Raw genomic sequence first — 20,693 nt, forward strand, 5'->3', positions numbered from 1 at the left:
AATTATGTGCAGGGATAATGAACTGGGAGGAAACTATAGGGGGTCTCTTGCAGTGTAAACAGGATTGTACTTGTATTCATGTTTGGTTTGGGTGTGTATAAGCATAATATGAAGGAGAACACTGTGTGAATTAATTGATATGAATGCAAAGATGACATTTTGTGTTTGTATGTGTGTAGATAGGTTGTAAATATGTATATGTGTATATATTGTATATATATATATATATATATTAGATAACATCCTTATTGTTATATTATTTTATTTTAATACAGATTTTTTTTTTATAAATATTGGAGAAAGGGTGGGACTTGATAAGTTTATTTCTTCCTACACATTTTCAGGCATGCATGTATGTATGTATGTATAAGCATAGAATTATATATGTATAAATGTGTTTTCATAAGCTATAATTTAAGTATTTATCATCAAACGGTGTATATATTTTTGGATACGTGTGTATATGGTTATGTCTGTGAATGCACAAAAATGTTTTAATGTCGCATGCCTGAAATGAATGAATAAAAACAAAAATACAAGGTTGCACTTTTTTTTATTGTTATTGTGTCATTTTAAAGAAACAAATTCTTAAAAACAAACAAACACACCTGATGTTTTATTTTACTAATGAAAGGATAAGTGGATGGAATGCAAAGTTGTTTTTTTTCCAGACAGTGGAGGTATTTTATCAATGCAGACCATCTCATGTCTTTCTCCCCACGTGTGTGACAGGATGATGAGCGTGTGCTCCGTCAGATCCAATGATCCCAGCGTTCAGATCTGCTCTCTCTACAAGGGTCATCACTTTCTCAGATTCACACAGAGTCTCTCTCCACCTCCTCCCAGTCCTCCACCTGCTCCCCTGAGAATCACCTATTGTCTCCAGGGCAATACAACAGCGTTCAGTGGGTTGCTGCTCCACATGCCTTATTGTCTCAGTGAGCTCTCCGATAGGCCCAAACTGTGAGAAACTTCAACCGGAGTAAGACACACACATTCATATGGAGATGCAGGATTATAAATAGGAGGGATGGGGCCAGCACACTTCATCTCTACAGAGACCTCGACAGCACAGAGATTTCAAACATGGCTCCTACAATCACTGCAGCAATGACCAATCCTCAGGACCTCCTCACTCTGAACCACAGGGTAAATTGAAGATTCATCAAGTTTCAATCATATCTGAGAGATGTATTTCTTTATTTGCATATTGCCGTTGAACAAGTTAATTAATGACTTTGTCCTTGTTTGTGCAGGTCAGAAAACCTCTGGTGGAGAAGTTACGCAGAGAGAGAATCAACAGCAGCATCGAGCATCTCAAGTCTCTCCTGGGTCCAGAGTTCCTCAAACAGCAGCCAGACTCCAAGCTGGAGAAAGCAGACATCCTGGAGATGACGGTCTGCTTCCTGACACAGCTGCAGCAGCGGCGTCCAGCTGTGGACTCGGCGGCTGCCCGTCAGGGATTCTCCCGGTGTGTCCGGGAGGCGGTGCACTTCATGTCCAAGCAGGAAGTGAAGACACAGACTCAGAGGAGACTGATGAACCACTTCAACGAGCTGCAGTCGTCCTCTGATCACAACCTGAGAGAGGCTGACTTCTCTCCTCTGACCTCCACAGTCCAGACCAGCAGCACCAAAGACAAGAATCCAGTCAACAGCGCCCCCTGGAGGCCGTGGTAGACACCTACACACTGGAAGATGATAGACATAAGGTCACAAGATCATGTTGGTCTGAAGTTATTTGCAGGTATATTACCTTCACTGTCACCAAGTTCCAAGATTGTTCTGTTTGTTTTAACTGTGTAATGTAATCTACAATGTGTTATTAATACACAATACTGACTTGTACTTGATTATTGGCTACATTTCGGTAGCTTTACGTTTAAGGCATACATCATTCTTATACATTTGTATAAATATATCTTCTGTTGTGAAGGTTTATTGACCCATAATGGGCCACTATATATTTTATCATCAGCATGTTTTGTTGTGTCAACATTCCGCATGTATGAACACGTGAAATATATATTACTCTTTGTGTATGAGAGCTGTTTTATTGCTTAGTTTGAACAAAACGATTCCCTGTCTTTTATTAAGACGCTGAAGCTGTTCGCTCCGTTTGAGTACTTGTCTTGTCCACAAGTTTTTGTTGTGATGTATCATCACCATTAATGTCTCTGTGGAGGTGTGCTATGCATTTATTCTTCAGTATAAGAATAATAATAAAGAAAAAAAAATCACCAATTGAAAACGGAACTGTGCATTTGTATTCTTAACGTTTACACTTTGTCTGGTGGCTCACTGCTACCATCTAGTGGTTAGTTTGAGGTTGTCAAAGTTTTCTTTGTATTTTGTTATAATTTATACTTTTTTTAACCACACTACCCAATATTAAAGGGGATTCATATTTGATTATCCAATAACAAATATTTGTGACACTACCTGTACATTTTTCATATCTTTCGGGCAAGCTTGACCCATAATGTTTATGTGACACATTATTGACAAACACAGGGGGTTGTCAATAAGGTTATATGCTCAGTTTTTTTTTTTTTTTTTTTTTTTTTTAAATAACTTCATCCTGCTTTTAAACTTCCCCACAACTTCATCCCTGACCTGTCTGCTGTGTTCCTCAGCTTTCATAATACCGTTTGTTCACAAACACTGGAGGCTTTCACAACTCAATTGTCAGATTAGATTACACACAAGTGGTCTTCATTTACCAATGAGCTGACTTCTGAACACACTTGATAGTCTTGGTTTTATTTAGGGGCATCAGAATTAGGGGTTATGAATACCTTTGCATGTCACATTTCTCACATGTATATTTGTAAAAATGAAATAATTGAAAACCATGAATGGTTTTTATTACACTTCACAATTATGCTGCTGTTGTGGTGGCCTATAGGTATAAAATCCCAATGAAATAAATTGAGGTGCATCTTTGTAGTGTGATCAAATTTGGAAACGTTTGAAAAATACGTTTGCAAGACTGTTAACTTTGACAAATATTTTTGCTTACTACTATTTTCTTACTCTCAGGAGTCCCTTGTCACTCTGGATGGAAAGGGGTGTCCTGGTGCGTTTTAATGTCGGAGTTAATTTGTGAAAATATCAAAACTTCAATACAAAAAAAAAACCTACATAAACTAATGAGCACACGTGCGTTTAAACATAAAACTTTCTAAGACGTATTCATTTGGGGTACACATTCATACACAACTGCAATATCTTTGCCAGACATTCATTGATTAAAAGTGAAATACAAGGCCTTCTCGTGACGCTTCCGATAAGAGAAAAGCCACGCCCACTTCTTCAAACCGCACGTCGGCGCTGATTGGCCGCTATAAGGCACGTTACGCGACGCACGCGACGCACGCAGCGTCAAATCACCAGCGACCATGGCGGAATGTGGCGGAGTTGACAGCAGCAGAAGTGGCCACACGATGGACAAGAGCATCACGCTGCCGCCTGACGAAATATTCCGCAACTTGGAGAACGCGAAGCGCTTCGCCATAGACATAGGTACCCGCGAATGTGCACGTTTCTTCTCGGCGGTCTCGAGTCACTTTTAAAAAAAATATTTTTCCCCTCCCGCGAGCGCGGCTCGGCGGCTCTGCCCTGCACATGACTTCCAGCGAAAGTAAACAGCACAAACCTTTACCGTTGACTCGTCCGTAACGGACGTTGTCGATTGCGTGCCTGTTTAACCCCTGACCGCGGAGGTCTGGCGAGCTCTTAACGAGTCTCTTTTTGACCTCATTGACAACTTTTGACAAGTGCAACAAGCCCGTGCGTTAGCTGCTAGCTGCCCGCGCGCGCAGATCCGTCTCTTCACGTAATCCATCGGTCCAATACCAAAAACACGTCGGTTTAATCATTTCTATTTGTTACTGGATTTGTGTTTGTTCGCTTTTAACAGGTGGCTCCTTGACTAAGCTCGCGTACTACTCAACTGTCCAGCACAAAGTGGCCAAAGTACGATCTTTTGACCACACAGCAAAGGTGTGTGTGTGTATGTATGTGTGTGTGTGTACTCTTATCAGTTGAAGTAACTAGTCCTGCCGTGACGTGTAACAAGAGGTTGACCTCAGCAGCAGCATGAAGTGGAATCTCCTGCCTTGCGTTGTGGTCCGCAGGAGGCCACCGGCGACAAGCTGTACGAGATCTCGGTGCAGGAGGAGGTCACGGCTCGGCTGCACTTCATCAAGTTCGAAAACGCCTACATCGAGACGTGTTTGGACTTCATCAAGGACCACCTGGTCAACACCGACACCAAGGTGATCAAGGCCACGGGCGGAGGCGCGCACAAGTTCAAGGAGCTGATCGAGAAGAAGCTGGGGCTCAAGTAAGCGCGTGATCCACGCTTGCGTCAGTGCTGAATGTCAGCTTGAGTCTGGAACATCTTTTAACTTTGTATTTATTCTTTAGTTTTTTGTTGTTGTGATTGACATTGTTGAACTCCCCCGGTTCGACTGTGGTTGAGGTTTGGAGGTTGCATGTTCTCAGTGAGCTTGTATTGTTTGTTGTTGTTTTTTTTGCTGGGTACACAGTTGGGAGAATAATTGGTGAAGTTGTGTATTAAGGGTACCACTGACTTTTTGCCTGGGACTTGCTCACGTGTTTGGGGCCCCAAGATGGATAGAAGTTCAAATGGAAATAGAGTAACGTTTCTGGCGTATACTTTGTCCTCTTACTGTCAAGGGTGTTTTACTGCAAGGCGGGTGATGTTTCACGCGAGTGCTTTATTATGAATATTCGAGGAAGAGTCTTGTTTACAGGATTGTGTCTTGGGGAGTCCCTTTGCTGGCCAAGCAAACAAATGCGAGGCATGATGTTAATGTTATTGTCGGCATTCTTGCACCGCGAGAATATTTTATACTTTGTTTTTGTAGGTCCTGTTATTTTGGGAATTATGATGAGCAAGAAGGTTTAATTTTAATATGCCTAAACTATCAAAACACAGGGCTGTGCTCAGTTTTATTGCTATTCATACAAATGGCTGTGGTTTGTTGGGAAGCAGCAACTGAGTTCTGTTTTTTTTTTTTTAATCTTTTGCTAGAATATTTTAAACCCTGATTTAAAATATCTCCTTTTTTTTTTTTACTATTCTACAACCGGAGTAATGTGCTGCAACTTGACAAGTCGATGGTTAAACCAACTTTTGAATGAAGCGCTCACCAGGTGATTAATATTTCTGAGCCAAAGCTTCCTGTAATGATCTGACGCAACAAGTGAGATTACGTAATCCGCAGTGGCAAGATTACTGTATGCCTGCAGAAAAATGTACTTCAGCCCCTCCTCCTCAACAAGAACATTGAAACCTCTGGATATTTCAGAAATTGTGTCCAGAGTATAAACCTCTTGTGGCCCGGTAACTGAGATTATTCATATAGAGGACGGCACAAATTGACGGTCGCTCAAATATCACTCCATCTCGTGTTGCTTTCTGACAGAGTGGACAAAGAGGATGAGATGACCTGCCTCATCAAAGGCTGTAACTTCGTGCTGAAGAACATCCCCCACGAGGCGTTCGTGTACGCCAGGCACGCCGACTCGGAGTTTCGCTTCCAGACCACAAATCCAGACATCTTCCCTTACCTTCTTATAAACATCGGTTCCGGAGTGTCCATAGTTAAGGTGAGCAATTGGATCATAATTTTAAAGAAAAGTCTTCATGGTCGGAGAAGCTTTTTATTTTTTTTACCTGGCAGCAAAGTGGAATACTATCAGTTTCTTTTCTCTTTTTGCCTGGAATATTAATTTTAAAATTGATTTGTCTTTTTGACGTCACGATCATTGCTGACCAATTAAACGCACACCAAGTTTATTCACTTTAGGTGGGGGGCACTGTAAGAGCGGTCTTGCACATTTCTGTGTACATGTTGAACTGAACCGTCAAACCATTTTCAAAACTCAAAAGTATTTCTACAGTCCGTCAACAACCCACATTTATAGAAGCTGACAAACAAGGGTTCAGGGTCCAACTGAAGGTTAAGATGCTGAAGCGAAATGCAGTTAACTTGACATCCTATTTAAATGCTAATCTGACTTTATTTCAGTTTTATTCATTCAACTTGCCCCGTGTTCAACAGGTTGAGTCGGAAGACAAGTTTGAGAGAATCGGAGGAAGTTCAATAGGTGGGGGGACATTTTGGGGCCTCGGCGCTTTGCTCACAAAAACAAAGGTATGTTGTTTATGGTTGATTTCCTTTCATTGTCGTCCAGTTGAATTGCTAATTTAGAAGAAGCTCTTCAACATTGGCAATTCCTTGCTCCGATGGACCTCTGGAATTTTTTCCCCCTTTTTTGATTTCTCTCTCTCTCTCTTTCTGTGTAGAGATTTGATGAGTTGCTGCAGTTGGCCTCCAAAGGGCAGCACACCAGCGTCGACATGCTTGTTAAAGATATCTACGGGGGATCTTATGGGTGTTTGGGCTTGACCGGGGATCTCATCGCCAGCAGTTTTGGGAAGTCTGCTACTGCTGACAAAGGTGAACCACTCGGGCATGTGGACTTCATCCAACCAAGCACAACAATAGTGAACATTAAGTGGACTGCCCCCCGCTGTGGAATTACTATCTTATAAGTGAATAACAATCCTTGGAAAATGAAGATATGAAAGTGAAAAAGCAGACTTGGTCCAGAGCCAACCTTCTAATCTACGTCAATATGAACAAACATTGAACTCTTTTCAGTTCATGTGTCCAAAACGGTCATTTTAGTATCAAACCCTCGGCCTATTTTTGCCTTTGAAAGAGGCTTTGACATATGAGCATATAAGTAGCTCGCTCTGTCGGGCCTTAGCTGGCGGCAGCCTGAGGTCATGGTTGGTTAAACTACAGCCAATTGGTGACCCAATTTTCAAAGTATGAAGTACCAGAATATTCAATGACGCTTACTACTTGAAATCCGCTCTCTTGGTGTATTCGTAGTCGGAATGTCGCAGTTATAGTGGTGTTGTTCTAAAAACATGAGACAAATCTGTTGTATTTTAATCTCCACACATCATAGTTGACTGTCCTTATAATCTGTAAATAGTTTGAAATGTGGTTACACTGGAATGTTGTGACGTAGTTATTGGAAAAGAGATTTTTCTTTTCACCTCATGTTTCGTAGCTGTGATGAAATGTCACAATCCGATGGTGCTTAAGGGCCTTTTAGGAAACGTTTATGATTTTGATATGAAAAATCATACAAACTAAAGATTGGCGTTGGGGAGATTTTTACAAAAGCCCTCCTGTAATGAAGTGTGTCTCTGCAGCTCGGATCATCGCTATTCACATACACTGCTTGATTCGTATTTATTTATTTATAACTCTGCTCCGACTCGTAGAGTTTTCGAAAGAAGACATGGCCAAGAGTTTACTACATATGATCAGCAATGACATCGGGCAGCTGGCCTGCCTCTACGCTAAACTGCACAACCTGACGCGGGTGTACTTCGGAGGCTTCTTCATCCGAGGCCACCCGGTCACCATGCACACAATCACCTACAGCATCAACTTCTTCACCAAGGCAAGGCGACTTAACTGCTGCTCCCTGTTGACTTAAACCTGTTCTTACCATTAATTTTTTTAATGTGGTCATGAGCTTTTGGTTTGTTTGTGTCTGACCGTGGGACTGTTTAACCCGCCACCTGTTTGCTTTGCCGTTGCAGGGTGAGGTCCAGGCGTTGTTTCTGAGACATGAAGGCTATCTGGGCGCCATAGGAGCTTTTCTTAAAGGAGCAGAAGAAGACAGTAAGAAAAACGGACGGCAAATGCCTGCTTAAGTAAATCGTGGCTATACCGAAGGGTTGATTGGGAAATTTGTAACGTCACATGGACAAATGACATCTATGAATGACCGCAACTGGAAAAACTTCCAAAATGCTTGTTTTTATAGTTGGTCGATACTCTGTCAAGCCGCCATATTGAAAGAAGTTGAGCGTTTAAGAAATAAAATGACATTAAGGCAATGATATCAATACTAATAATGATTAATTATACTTTATTAGACAGTGCAAACAATGTATGTATGTATGCATGTACTATATTAACCGTGACAGTAAAGTGTATATTTAAGACTGGATTTCTGTTTAACTTCTAACTTAAAGTATTACTGAAATCTTTAATAACGTGAGAGATGTACCATACATATTTGCATTAAGGTCGTGATTCCGTCCTCTTAGATCCAAACCAGTACAGTTGGGGTGAGAATTACGCCGGAAGCTCTGGACTGATGAGCGTCTCTCCAGACATGAATCCCATGCAACGTGCTCGTAGTGGAACGGTGAGTCTGCGGAGGAACCGGATGCTCGGTGGGATCCTAAACCTTTTTTTGGAAGTCTCTTCAGCTCTCATGAAGTATTTGATTTCAGCTGATCTACCAATGATTTGATGATTTCGTTCACCGTTTTCTCTCCAGTTTAGGAGAATGTTAAACTTGTGAGCGTTGGTGAATGTTTGATTCATGTGATCACCAGCAGCTTCACTGAGCTCGTATGATCATACAAAGACATTCATCACGTCGATCTTCAGTCTGATTTTTGTTTTTCTTCATTTCCTCTCCATACATTTCTCGAATTAACTCTCCTTCAGTTTCCCGTAAGTACCATCGCCTGCTTCAGCCATTTGCTCTGGTGTGGCCTCTGATCACATTTCCTCATTTAAAAACATCGGATGCGGTCGCGTGTTTTCACCACTCACTTGTGTGTTTAGGAATGAGAGCCCACATCACAGAGGTGGAGATTTCTGTTTTATTGTGCATCCTTTTAGCTGTTTCCTTCTATAGAAAATCTATTTTGTAGTCTTATCATTTGACTCTCTAACTGAGATGTCTGGTTTTTGTTTTTTTTTAGCCATCAGTAGCTTTACTGCTTTTTTTAATATATATATATATATTTGAGCATATATACTCCTGGTCACTGAGAGCTTTTAACCTTCATCAGTAGCTTCTCCTCCTTCTGACCCCTGTCGAAGCTTTAGTTTCTCTGCTTGTCATTAGTGCAGCAACTGGAAATTAGATTCTAGCTCCTCTTTGCTCTTCTGGCCTCTCATGAAATCTCGCGTAAATCAAGTGTGTGTGTGTGTGTGTGTGTGTGTGTGTGTGTGTGTGTGTGTGTGTTTTTAAAAGGAACTGACTTCTTCTAATGGAGTATTGATTGTGTGTCCAATTAATGAATCTTCTAACTCCCACTGGCTTTCGGGATTAAATCCTGCCTTGACCTTCCCTCTTGTTTCTTATGTGCCTCATCCACCTCTTCCCTCTTGTGGTGTTTGGGTGAAACGTAAAGCGTTGACATGAGTGAACGACCTTAAAAATGAATGTTTGAAAGAAGGATTTTTGTGTGTGTGTGTGTGTAACGAGCTGGGACAGTTGACGGACATCACTAACACTGTATACTCTTGTTTGCTTGGTTATTGTGCCCAGTTCGACATGTTGGAGATGGACCGTCTGGAGAGGCAGCTGGTGAATCTGCCTCTGCTGCAGGACCCGTCCTCGTACATCCCCGACACGGTGGACCTCATAGAAGACGCTCCGGCTCGCCAATACTGGCTCAAGTGCTTTGAAGAAACCCTGGATGGGGTAGAGTCAATCAGTCGATCAGTCATTGTTCATATCGTAGTGATTTAAAATGCATGGACAGGGTTTAAAAAAATGAAAATTCACATTTATTTCAACACTTGCGTTGAAAGTGACGTTTTTGCTATTGGAGATCAAAGTTGTGTCATCAAATAACATTTTTGTGGCAGAAAAAGCAGCGTTTGAGTAGCGCATAATGTTGCCATTCTTGTTTGCATGAGCAGGTGGCCAAGCGAGCCATGGCGAGCCAACCCGACATGCCCGAGGCCGCCATGCAGGCCGAGAAGTTCAGGCACAAATACAGACACAAGCTGCAGACCCTCCGCCACCAGCCGTTGTAAGGACCGCCGCTGCCCCTGCATGCATGTGTTTGAGTCTTTTAGTCCAAACTAAAATCCTTCTCTTCATTGTCTGCATTAGTTTCTTGTCTTCATATCTGCTGTAACTGCTGTGCTCTTTGGTTAGAAAAAAGAAAAGAAAGCGTTGGGGAGTTTGTTAATATATGGGCGTCTGAGTCGGGTCAAGAAATACTTCTATAATGCAATACAAGAAGTTCTCCGATAAACAGGCACTTTAAAAAAAATGTAACTGTAAAATCCTTTCAATCCAGAGTAAAGACATCGCAGTGACTAGTTCTTTGCATTATACTGTCCTAGCCTCAATGTGTGTGTTTCTCTAGCTAATGTATAGTGCTTCTCTTCTCACCTAGTGCTTATGGATCCCTCACAGTCAGAAGTCTGTTAGACACGAGGGAACACTGTTTAAACGAGTTCAACTTTCCTGATCCCTACTCTAAGGTCTGACTGAACTCTTATCAAGTCTTTGTTGTTTTCTCCTTTGTATTTTCTTGTTCTCTGTTTGTAAACTGTTAGTTTGGCTTTTTTTTTTTTTTTTTTTTAAACCATCACATTTTCACATTTCTAGATGTAACAATTTAAAACATTGTTGCATTCATGACAGACTAACCGCGGCCTTCTATCTCTGTTGTGTTTCAGATCAAAGAAAAGGAGAACGATGGCGCTCTCAAGTACTACCAGAGGGCGGTGAAGTCCTTGGAGGAGCTGAGCTGGGAGGACAGACAGTTTGCCCTGGTCAGGGGCGTCCTGGCTGGGAATGTCTTTGATTGGGGAGCCAAGGCCGTGTCGGAGTGAGTGGAGTATGTCGTTTCGTCCGTGGTGCTGCAGTGGTGACGACGCTCTCCTCGCGATTTGGTTTCTGGCTCCGAACATTTGTGTGACCTTCATGTCCAGGGGAGTCCCCGGCCTTTCAGTTATTGTTGGCAGTGATTCATAAGTGGGAAAATTGAGTAATGTCTATAATGGACCCTCAGGACTTTCTGCAGGCTTGTTCAATTTAAAATTTTGTCAAATGTAATCTTCCTTCTTGCTTTATCCACTTTCGGAGCACTGAAGCCAGTAGTGGCAGGGTAAACGATGAGAAGACCTCCATAATGTGCTTATATTACACCTGGTTATAGAGGAAGAAGGAAAAAGCTCAGTTTATTCAAGCTTGCAGTTTTCCATAAAGCCTGGCATTTTATTTTCAGCCTCAAAGTTCACAAAAGGCAGTTTTTGACTCAAACGTGTCTTGCGTGTACTGATGTCACTTCTGTAATATTTCTTCATTGCAGTGTCCTGGAGTCTGACACGGAGTTTGGATTTGAGCAAGCCAAACAACAGCTGGAAGGTAAACGGTTCATTTTTCTTCTCCAGCTCTGTCCATGTAAACATGAGCAGCTGCAGTGCTCGTGTCCAAACTATCCCTCTTCATGCAGCCTGTGTGTACTGCTGGATTATATCCACCAAAAAGATGGAGTCTCCTCAATACAAGAGACATGTATGGCAGTGAATACATCTTAAACGCTTCCCTTTAACGCTAGTGTGATACTTAATGCCTTTTTTTTTTTTTTAAGTCTCCTCTTGAGCTGTTAGATATGCGACATCCTTCTGCACATTCATTATTTTAATGTCTCTGTTGGTTTTCGGTTCCTCTTTCAGAACGTCCATGGCTTGTTGATTCGTATGACCAGTGGTTCGAGAGATTAAAGGTCAGACTTGTCAGAATTGTGCACACTCGGATTAGGTTCGGTCTAACCTTTCACTGAGCTGGACGTTTTCATCACAGGAAATCTCCCAGGAGGCATCGTCAGTCTGGACACGACCAGCACTGAAACACACTTTTCCCAGACACAGAATTATTGCCTTGATAACTTTCTTTTACCTGTAAAAACATTTTGGATTCACTGCTGTGATCCTTCAGCATTTAACTAAAGATTTTCCTTCATTTATTAAAATGTATCTGGTGGCAACAGGGGTGGTTTGTATATATTGGAAAAAAACGCAGTGACTGCCAGTGTCACAAAATAAACATGTGATAAAATTAAAGCATTTAAAATGTGTATTATTAAGTAACCCAATCGGCACTTGATATCAACAAGTAATTGTATATAGTTTGTATCGTGCTTTCCTGTCCCAGATAAAAAGATCTGACGTGTTCTACACTGTTGGTTTAAAGTCACAAACCCTTTCCGATCAAACCGCAATGTTTTCATTTCTCAATGTGTTTTTCTGCTCTTGATCAACACTGTAATTCACTCAATCCCCGATTTTTGTCTTGCAGGGTCCCCCTCACAAGTGTGCCTTGTTTTTCGTAGATAATAGTGGACTAGACATCATTCTAGGAGTGATGCCGTTCGTCCGAGAGCTTCTCTCTCGAGGGACGCAGGTCTGTAACGAGCCGCCTGATTTTTTTTTTAATAAACACTGCAGGTTTGTTGAAAAGTCACCAAAAGTCACTGCTGTGCCATTCAGGTCGTTTTGGCCAGCAACTCTGGTCCGGCTTTGAACGACGTGACGAACGGAGAACTGCAGATACTGACGGAAAGAATCGCCGCCATGGATCCTGTCATCCAGTGAGGGTTTTTTGGTTTTGTTTTGTTTTTTTAATTGTCAATGGAAACGGTCCTAGCATGCAAGGACATTTAAAATATTTAAATGTTTTATTAGTTTCTTTGAGGCCACACATTAATTTCTATTGCACAATCACTGCACGGACTGCAAACAAGAATTTAAGTGAGGTTTCAGGAAATGCATGACTGCGAAAAGTTATTGACTTGTTGTTTTCCTCTGAAGAGCCGGCCTGGCTGAGGACAGACTCACGTTGGTGCAAAGCGGTTCCAGTTCTCCCTGTCTGGATCTGAGGTTGGCTGGTTGCTTTTCTGAACACATTAATTGCGTTACTCTTGAAACGTGTATGGACTTTGAGTGAGCAGCTTCCGAGTTGTGCTCTCACGCAGCAATTCTGACATTTGCTGTCTATTTATGTTCACACTTGTGTGTGACAGGAAGTTGAGGTCAAAATTCAGGGGATGGATTTTTTTGCTTTTTTGCTTTGGAGCCACTTTAAAGGACGTCTAACACTTTGTGATAACTGGGCCACCTCACTGTGGGCCGGATGAAATGTTTCTTTGTAGTTTCTGAACGCCACTCTTGGCAATCTTAAAAAAAAAAGAGAGAGAGAGAAAAAAATCAACAAACCTGCAACAACTTGACACATGTAGAAGTTAGTCACGGATCAAAATGGGAACAGTATTTACTGAGCCTGGCTTCAACCAGCAGATGTGACCCTCCAGCCTGTGGGCAGGAGTGTTTAGCACCTGTGAGTCCGGCTGCAGGCGAATTCACTTCCCCGGGTGGATTCACCGTTTCACACGGCCACAAATAATCCACCAGTCAATATGTGGGCTTTCATTCACTTACATACTGATGTCATCTGGTCAAGTGATGCCAATAAATACAGTGTTGAGGCCAAAAATCATGCATTAGTCATACCTTTTGAATTCGATTTGTCTGTATAATTTCTTGTTTATTCATTGAGAAGTAGACTTTTGCAGACTTCCTGCGCATTAATTTTCAACGGCCTGAAGTCGCTCTTATTTAAAAAGCGCCATTGTAAGTACTTTACAGATGATTGACCATAAGAGAATTTTCACCAACAGCACAAACATTAGTGAAGGAATGTGATAAAGGAGACCAACACATGCCCGAAACCGTGATAAAATATGTAAAAGGTGGAGCAAGAACTATGAAGAGGGAGTCTATATAATCAGGCCTAAAGCCTGCAGGCATGTGTGAATGTTGATCAATGACGCTTGAGTGAAATATACGAAGCATTTCAATAAAATGTGACATGTTGTGGGACAAATTGTAATCAGAATTAAACATTTGTAGAAGAGTGCTTCTTATAAAAGATTTAAAATAAACTAACAGCCAGTATAAGGACTTTAAAATTGGGTGCCCTTCTTTAATTGGGTATATTTTCTCTTGCTTTGAGATCTGAAGCGAGCTCCTCTTTACCTGGAGGAAAACGGTCCGACGTGTTTCTCAGTGGACGCCGTCTGTTCTTGCTCTGCAGTCGCCTGGATAAAGTCCTGGCCATGGTGGTGCGCGAGCGCCAGACCGACCTGGTGATCATCGAGGGGATGGGCCGCGCCATCCACACCAACTACTACGCCAGGCTGAGCTGCGAGAGCCTCAAGATGGCCGTCATCAAGAACTCGTGGCTCGCCGACCGGCTGGGTGGGAAGCTCTTCAGCGTGGTCTTCAAGTACGAGGTGCCGCCCGGGAAAGCCGGCGAGGACTCTGCAGCGCCGACGCCGTCATGAGTGTAAACGGAGACCAGGTCCAATTGGAACGAGCAGAATTTGTTCAATCTGAATGGGTTTGAATGAGGAGGACTGCCTCTGACTGAATGAGTGATTGTATTCTTGACTGTTCAAGTGTTGTTGGCTATTTTTTTATTTTTTTTATTTCATCAATACTGGGAAGATTTCGCGATTTTATTTTCAGATGGTGTTTTTTACTGTAATTTTAATTAAGCTTCAACTTCAGGTTGATTTTTTTTTTTTTTGCTCTCATTCGCGCGTCTCTCCAGTCGCCTCACTAACTGCTATGAGGTGTGCGGGGGGGGGGGGGGTCTGTCTTGTACACTTTTGAAAGCCAGGAGCTAAGCTTTCACTTTGTACCAGTCCCGTGTCGCGCTGCACACACGTGCTGGAAAAAGCGAGATTCTCAAACGATGCAATTTTGTGTTGAGCAGAGAACGAGCCTCTTCCGGCTAAAAGACTTTTTAACATACGGTAAAGCATTTCTTAACGTGCCTTAGGCCAACGTGATGTAAACAGTATTCACTTGGATTGCTTTTAATTTCAGTTGAACGTCGCCACGTCAACCAGAACGAGTCCAGAGATTTCCAGTACTGCCAGTAAATGAACTGAGCTTATTGAGCCTCGTAGGTCCTTTTTATTCCATATAGCTGTCGAAGGGGGGGGGATTGGGGGGAGATGTTTTTAAAAAATGGAGGCAGAAGCAGCACTTTATCACAGCTATTGACGTTACACCATGTTTCCACCACAGGATGGCGGTGTTTCACTGCATTGTAGATTATCCTTAATTCACTCATACCTTTTCCAAGGTGCTTGTTGTTAGAATAAACACTACGTTTTCAGGTTGAATATTCTGGAAAGTGAAAAACACTGAGCTGGTCAATGAGTTTACTTTAATGAAATGGCATGTAGAGAAACGCACTGTAATCCACAGTCAAAAAAAATAAAATAAAACGAAGGCAATAACACTGCAGCACCGACTTACCACTCACAACATTGTGAATGTATTGGTAACTTCATGAATATCTGAATTTAATCAAGGATCAGATTTAAAAAGCTTTGCAGAGAAAAGCCTTCCAAAGTTAGTCACTTGACTTGTGAGCTCACTTTTGCAATATTGTAATTGTCATTTGTACAGATATGATATAAAAGTGTGTACATAGTATATATATATATATATATACACACATCTATGTAAAATTCATTTGCATAATTTCAGTTAAGGGCACTCAGCACAATTTTATGTATTATTCCTCTGACAATCAATTTTAATTAAATGTTAAAAACCTATTTTATCTTCTTTTGTGTGCGCATGGTCTTTTTCTCTTTGTGGATGTGTCAGGAGAGTTTCTGTCGAGTAGAAAAATGAGGAGAGTTGAGAGCTGTCCCATATTTATATTTAAAAAAAATGGAAAGGGAATCTGCCCGTGGCAGTGTGAGAGCTCGACACCCTGGTATGTGGTGGTTGATGCCTGCTGGGGAGCTGCGAGCTGATAATGCATGAGGAGGCCTGGCAGGGGGTCCCCCCCCCCGCTATTCCTCTTGCTCATCACTCCGAATGCCAGAAACAGTCGAATGCCGGCGCTGTAACATGCCCTCGTGGATTTCATGACATCTGCTGGTAACGCGTGCAAGAGCTGCTTTTTATTTTTTAAGAATTTCCATTTCCTTTTATACTTTTCATTGTTTCTGCCCTCGGCGTTAATGCCGACGGTCAGCGTCTTGACCCGTCTACTCAACATCCAAAGCAAGCATTTGGCAGATTTCTTTTCAAAGTTTGGTGCTGCTGGTCTTGTTTTTTTCCAGTATCTCTCTTAGTGTCTGTCTAAGTGATGCAACAAAGAACGAAAGATCCTGTCTTGTCGTATCACAACCCCGACAGTCTTTTGCTCCCTCTGAAAAATGTTGTTTAAACGTGTGACTAATTAGCAGAGAACCGAAAGAGGAAATGATTCAAATAAAAGGATGCTAATGAGGCGTTCAACTAATAAATCATGACATTTCTTTCTTCATTACAGCTTTTTTTTTTAACTTAAATTAGAAAATCATCCCAGTCTGCAGTGATCTTGATGCCAGTTTAACCTTTTTAGAGCTGCTGTGAGTTCAAAACCTGCAGCTCGGCTTCAGTTTTCTTTCTTTTTTTCATGTTTCAGATGTCTTTTCTTCTTACATATGGCATGACGGCCTTTTTTTTGGTTAAATCTTTTACCAAACTAAGAAAAAGCAATGCACAACATTGAGTTGTTTTTATATGTGGTAAGGACTTTTTTTTTTTTTCTTTTGTTCATTCTATTTTATTGTTTGTTTGTTCTATTAAATGTATCTTTAAGATACTGTAGTTTTTAAAATGTCAAAGATGGCACCTCCATTCTGGGCAAATAAGCCACCTGATCTCCTGCTACATTATGTATTCATTGACCGGAGAGAAATGTACATTTCCAACGACTGTAATACAAACTTCTGTTATTGCATCGTGTGCAAAACCAACACTGCTTAAAGTAAAAGTGTAGAACGGGGATATTGTGATGGGAGGTAGTACACTAATGTGGCCGTAGCTTCCGTATTTGATAAGATTTGTTCAGAAAGAGCAGAACAGCAAGCCAGGAGGTGGCACTATCGCCTCATAATGGGTAAAGTCCCTGGAGTTGGCAGGTTCTCCCTGTGTCTGTGGGGTTTTTGTTGTTTTTTTTACTCCCCAAAGTCTAAATACGCGTTTGGTGTTGATGTGAAAGGGTCAATTTTTGATTTTCTCCCGATTGAACAGTTATTCTGCATACGCAGTCCAGCATCTACCCTCAATGCAAAGAGATGCCCATAATTCGGTTGGTGAGTCTAAATGGTCCATATGTGTGTTGGTGATTCATTGTATCTGTTGGTCCTCTAATGACCCACAGTCTGGCTTCCGCTCACAACCCTCTCTTGGCTAAAGAGTCCAATCGTGATGCTCCGAAGCCCCGACCTTCTCACTTTCATCACCGGCTCTGCAAAGCTTGTGTGATGACCTGATAATCGGGTCCCATCTGGGAGAAACATGCTTAAAGAAAAACAGCTTGCATAGTATAAAATGCAAGATCCAGGATGTAAAGCTTTCATCAATAAGCTGAACTGAAACAAAACATGTGTGATTCCACCGAGTTCATGTTCAACATTTACTTACAAGCCCAATAATGTCAAACATGTTTTTTGGGGCCGTTGTAAACTATAAACTGGAACATTACTGAGCTGGAATGAGTTTTGACTGATGTGTTTCAGGGTCTGGATCATGTGACCTGCAGTCTGAGGCATCGATCCATTGGCAGCTTCCTGTTATAAACTCACTTCACGAACCTCCGGGCCACCACTTCCTCTGCATTATTAATAAACTTGTGGTGCGAAACGTTAGAATTGTGTTCAAACCACACAAATCTCACTTTCAGGTAAAGGACTATAAATCCTGCTTTTGTGCCTGATGCATTAGTGTTTGAGCCTTTTTTTGGAGAAAAAAAAAAGAAAATGCACCTCGCCAGTTAATCACAGGGCTGAAACACACATTTACACATTCAGCCAATCCAAACTCACACATTGACCAAACAGCCATGTTTTTGAACTGCAGACAGGTGATTCAATCACTGATGGATTTATTATTTTTTTCTGTCCTTTATTATTTCGCGTCTGTGTTCTTGTTTCTGCAGCTGCGGAGTCCACTTTTTCCATGGTGTTTTTGTTTTGTTTGTTTGTTTGTTTTTTGCGCTGTATAACTTTCTAATTATAGACAAGGCTCATAATGCAGTGATAGCGCAGGCCCTGAGAAAACAGTGCAGCATTGACTGTAACTGTTTGCATAACACTAATTACCGTGGTTACCGTAAACAGAGATTTCAAAGGACCCTTTTTATTTTCCTTGAGCCTTCATTTCAACACCATAGCTGAGCCTTTTGTGTCTCCAAGTACCGAAAACACCACTTCAGGTTACCCGAAACACACAATGCAATTCTCTGTCTGTCACTATTGCCTGTGCGTGTAAATATGTGCGTGGTGCATGTTTTTGTAACATTTGTCTCCAGATCGGGAAACTATTGCTCAGACACTCGCAACCTGTGTAATTCTCGTGAATGGGGCGACACACACGAGCTGTCAGAGGAAGAGAAATGCTATTATGACCTTCAACTAGGACGCTGTCCTCCGTTTCACTGGTTCTCTTCTGTTTCCCGTGAAAACAATCTTATATAACACTGGAGTGTATGCAGAAATGGAGCAACAGTTATACCGAACATGACAGTCCTAGAGCTCTTTGAAATTCCTTCATTTCTGCAAGTTCGATAAAATCATTTATTATGCATTACTTTTAGCTGTTTTGAATTCGCCACTTTCTTTCCCAGAGGTCGTTTCATATGTTTTTCATTCATTTCCAATAACAGGTAATACTGGCTGAGGGCATGAATCCGCCCGTCAGCCTGTTGCAGCCATTATCTCATTGGGTAAAAGAAGTAGAAACGTATTTACCACAATTTGTGTGATTCTTTTTCTCTTTAATGCAAATTAAAGCATTGGAATGTGTTAGGGTTTTTTTCTATTAACGGACCTTTTATACGTATCCTCTCATAATTGCAGATCAAAGTTGCCGCAACATTGAAAATAATAAGATAAACGTGTGGGGAATTCCATTTCTGCTTTTGGTTTCGATTCTAGCGAGTGTGGTTTCGGCTTCTCATGATCTCTCAACAAAAGCCTTTTCTGTCTCAAGTCACATAAGAGTGATGGAGTCCCAGTCGAAAGCTAACTCCTGAGTTGATGTCTTATCCAAGTGTGATTGACAGAGGAAGCATATATATATATGTGTATGTATGTAGTGTAGGAGCACTTTAATAATGCTGTCTACACCATCTTGAATAAAGTTGAATTTATCAACTAAACCTTTCTTTGTATAGCATCTTTCAAACAGTTCAATTGATGATTAATTAAAAAAAAAAAAAAAAGATCAATCCAGGGTTACAGGTTGTTTGAGTCTGAAACCACCTGTCAAGGGCAAACGCAGCCGATACACAAACTCTCACACTTACAGAAAAGATCAACTTCAAATATTAATCTCAAACTTATTTCAACTTATTCAACCACCAATATTTTCTCTCTATTTACACCCATTGCATGTTGATTATTGCCTCATTTGTTATCATTGAACCTCACATGTATTATTTAATAAGACAGACGCCCGCTAAGAGAGAAAAGTTTCCTCTGTCTGCGATGTTACGCTCTCGAATCGTGTTTTGTGGAACTTGAGCTGGGAATAGTATATGCTCTATACGCAATGTACACAATTGTCTCTGAAGTCAGACACAATACAGTAAGATGTTTAAGAGCTCAATATTCATTTTCCAAGTCGTTTTTTTGAATTTCCCTCTGTTATCTCCCTTCAGCAGACTCCGTCCCTCTGTGTTACACTCACAGTTCACAAAGTGGCTTGTCACCATTTGTTTGGATTGGCAACAAATGAGCATAAAGCTTCTTTATTGGTCTCAATGAAACCAACAGGCACATTTATTTGCAGGGCAGACAAACACAAAACAAAATAGCCGACTACATTTCTAAATGTCAACCAGTTCCCGCGGGTGATTTATATAGAATAGCTCTGCAAAGACTCACTTTTAAATCTGCTGGCACACAAGAGGTCTACATTAAGAAAAGATATTTTAACAGGAAATTGAGGAACAGCGGTCCATAAAAAATAAACATGCAAACACAGCATTTTACTATACAGAATACCGAAAAGGGTTGATTTAGAGTTGTGCTAAATGAGGTGCACATCAACTATTGGTTATTGTGGGCCTGCAAAATGCAGAATATATTCACTCACATGTGTTGGATACCGATATATATAGAATACCAATAAATCCGCCCCTGTGATTTCTGCTCATGAGACACATACTTGTTTAGATCTTTAAAACCCACTCGCAGAGGAAACATGCAAACTCCTTACAGAAAAGGCCAAGGCTGGATCCAAACCCATGATAATTTTGCATTCTCTTCATGAGATGAGCGTGCTCAACGCTTCACCGTCCTACTGCACTGGGATTCATGTATTTCTAAAGTCATGCCTTTTGTGCTCCGGCTTCATGAAGCCTAGAGTCTTAAAGTGAACCATAAACGCGTGAAACAAATGCAGAAGAACGACTTGCCAAAATGTATTACTCTTCTTGGGTCGCTGAGGACATTTTGAATCTTTGAAGAACATTGAGGAACATAAAAAAAAAAAAAAGAAATATGTCTTTGGTGAATTCTTTATTACAGTCATATCTTCTTCTCTGCACCCAGAAAACTGACCTTCTCCTTAAATCGTCACATCTAAACTGACTCTCTCTCTGCTTTGCATCCAGCCTTGACGCTGACGCGCGCTCGGGAGCGCGCACCAGGAGCCGGTGACTCTCCTCCTCTTAAGAAGCAGGAGACGGTCCGGATGCTCGGCACATCCCAGGAGGAGGAGGAGGAGG

The 20,693-nt window shown here is 41.5% G+C and overlaps 2 protein-coding genes across 2 annotated transcripts; both read left to right on the forward strand.

Moving 5' to 3' along the window:
* Positions 1-1,052: 1,052 nt before the first annotated feature.
* On the forward strand, positions 1,053-1,679 carry LOC308129747 (transcription factor HES-5-like; the record flags this gene model as incomplete). The annotated part of the gene is made up of 2 exons (XM_080495795.1): positions 1,053-1,149; positions 1,257-1,679. Exons 1-2 carry the CDS (start codon positions 1,087-1,089, stop codon positions 1,677-1,679), a joined length of 486 nt encoding a protein of 161 aa, XP_080351921.1. The 5' UTR covers positions 1,053-1,086.
* Positions 1,680-3,400: 1,721 nt separating this feature from the next.
* pank4 (pantothenate kinase 4 (inactive)) lies at positions 3,401-14,508 on the forward strand (the record flags this gene model as incomplete). Its single annotated transcript, XM_080495493.1, is given in 21 exon segments — positions 3,401-3,524; positions 3,922-4,004; positions 4,139-4,347; positions 5,456-5,639; positions 6,095-6,187; positions 6,340-6,493; positions 7,336-7,529; positions 7,532-7,588; positions 7,590-7,640; positions 7,642-7,741; positions 8,173-8,273; positions 9,414-9,569; positions 9,791-9,903; positions 10,276-10,363; positions 10,562-10,713; positions 11,197-11,252; positions 11,564-11,613; positions 12,186-12,290; positions 12,377-12,477; positions 12,698-12,766; positions 13,980-14,508. Coding segments are annotated over 21 exon segments (2,490 nt in total). The 3' UTR covers positions 14,230-14,508.
* Positions 14,509-20,693: the final 6,185 nt, after the last annotated feature.

Source organism: Blennius ocellaris (genome assembly GCF_963422515.1).
Source record: "Blennius ocellaris genome assembly, chromosome: 4".
Lineage (NCBI taxonomy): Eukaryota > Metazoa > Chordata > Actinopteri > Blenniiformes > Blenniidae > Blennius > Blennius ocellaris.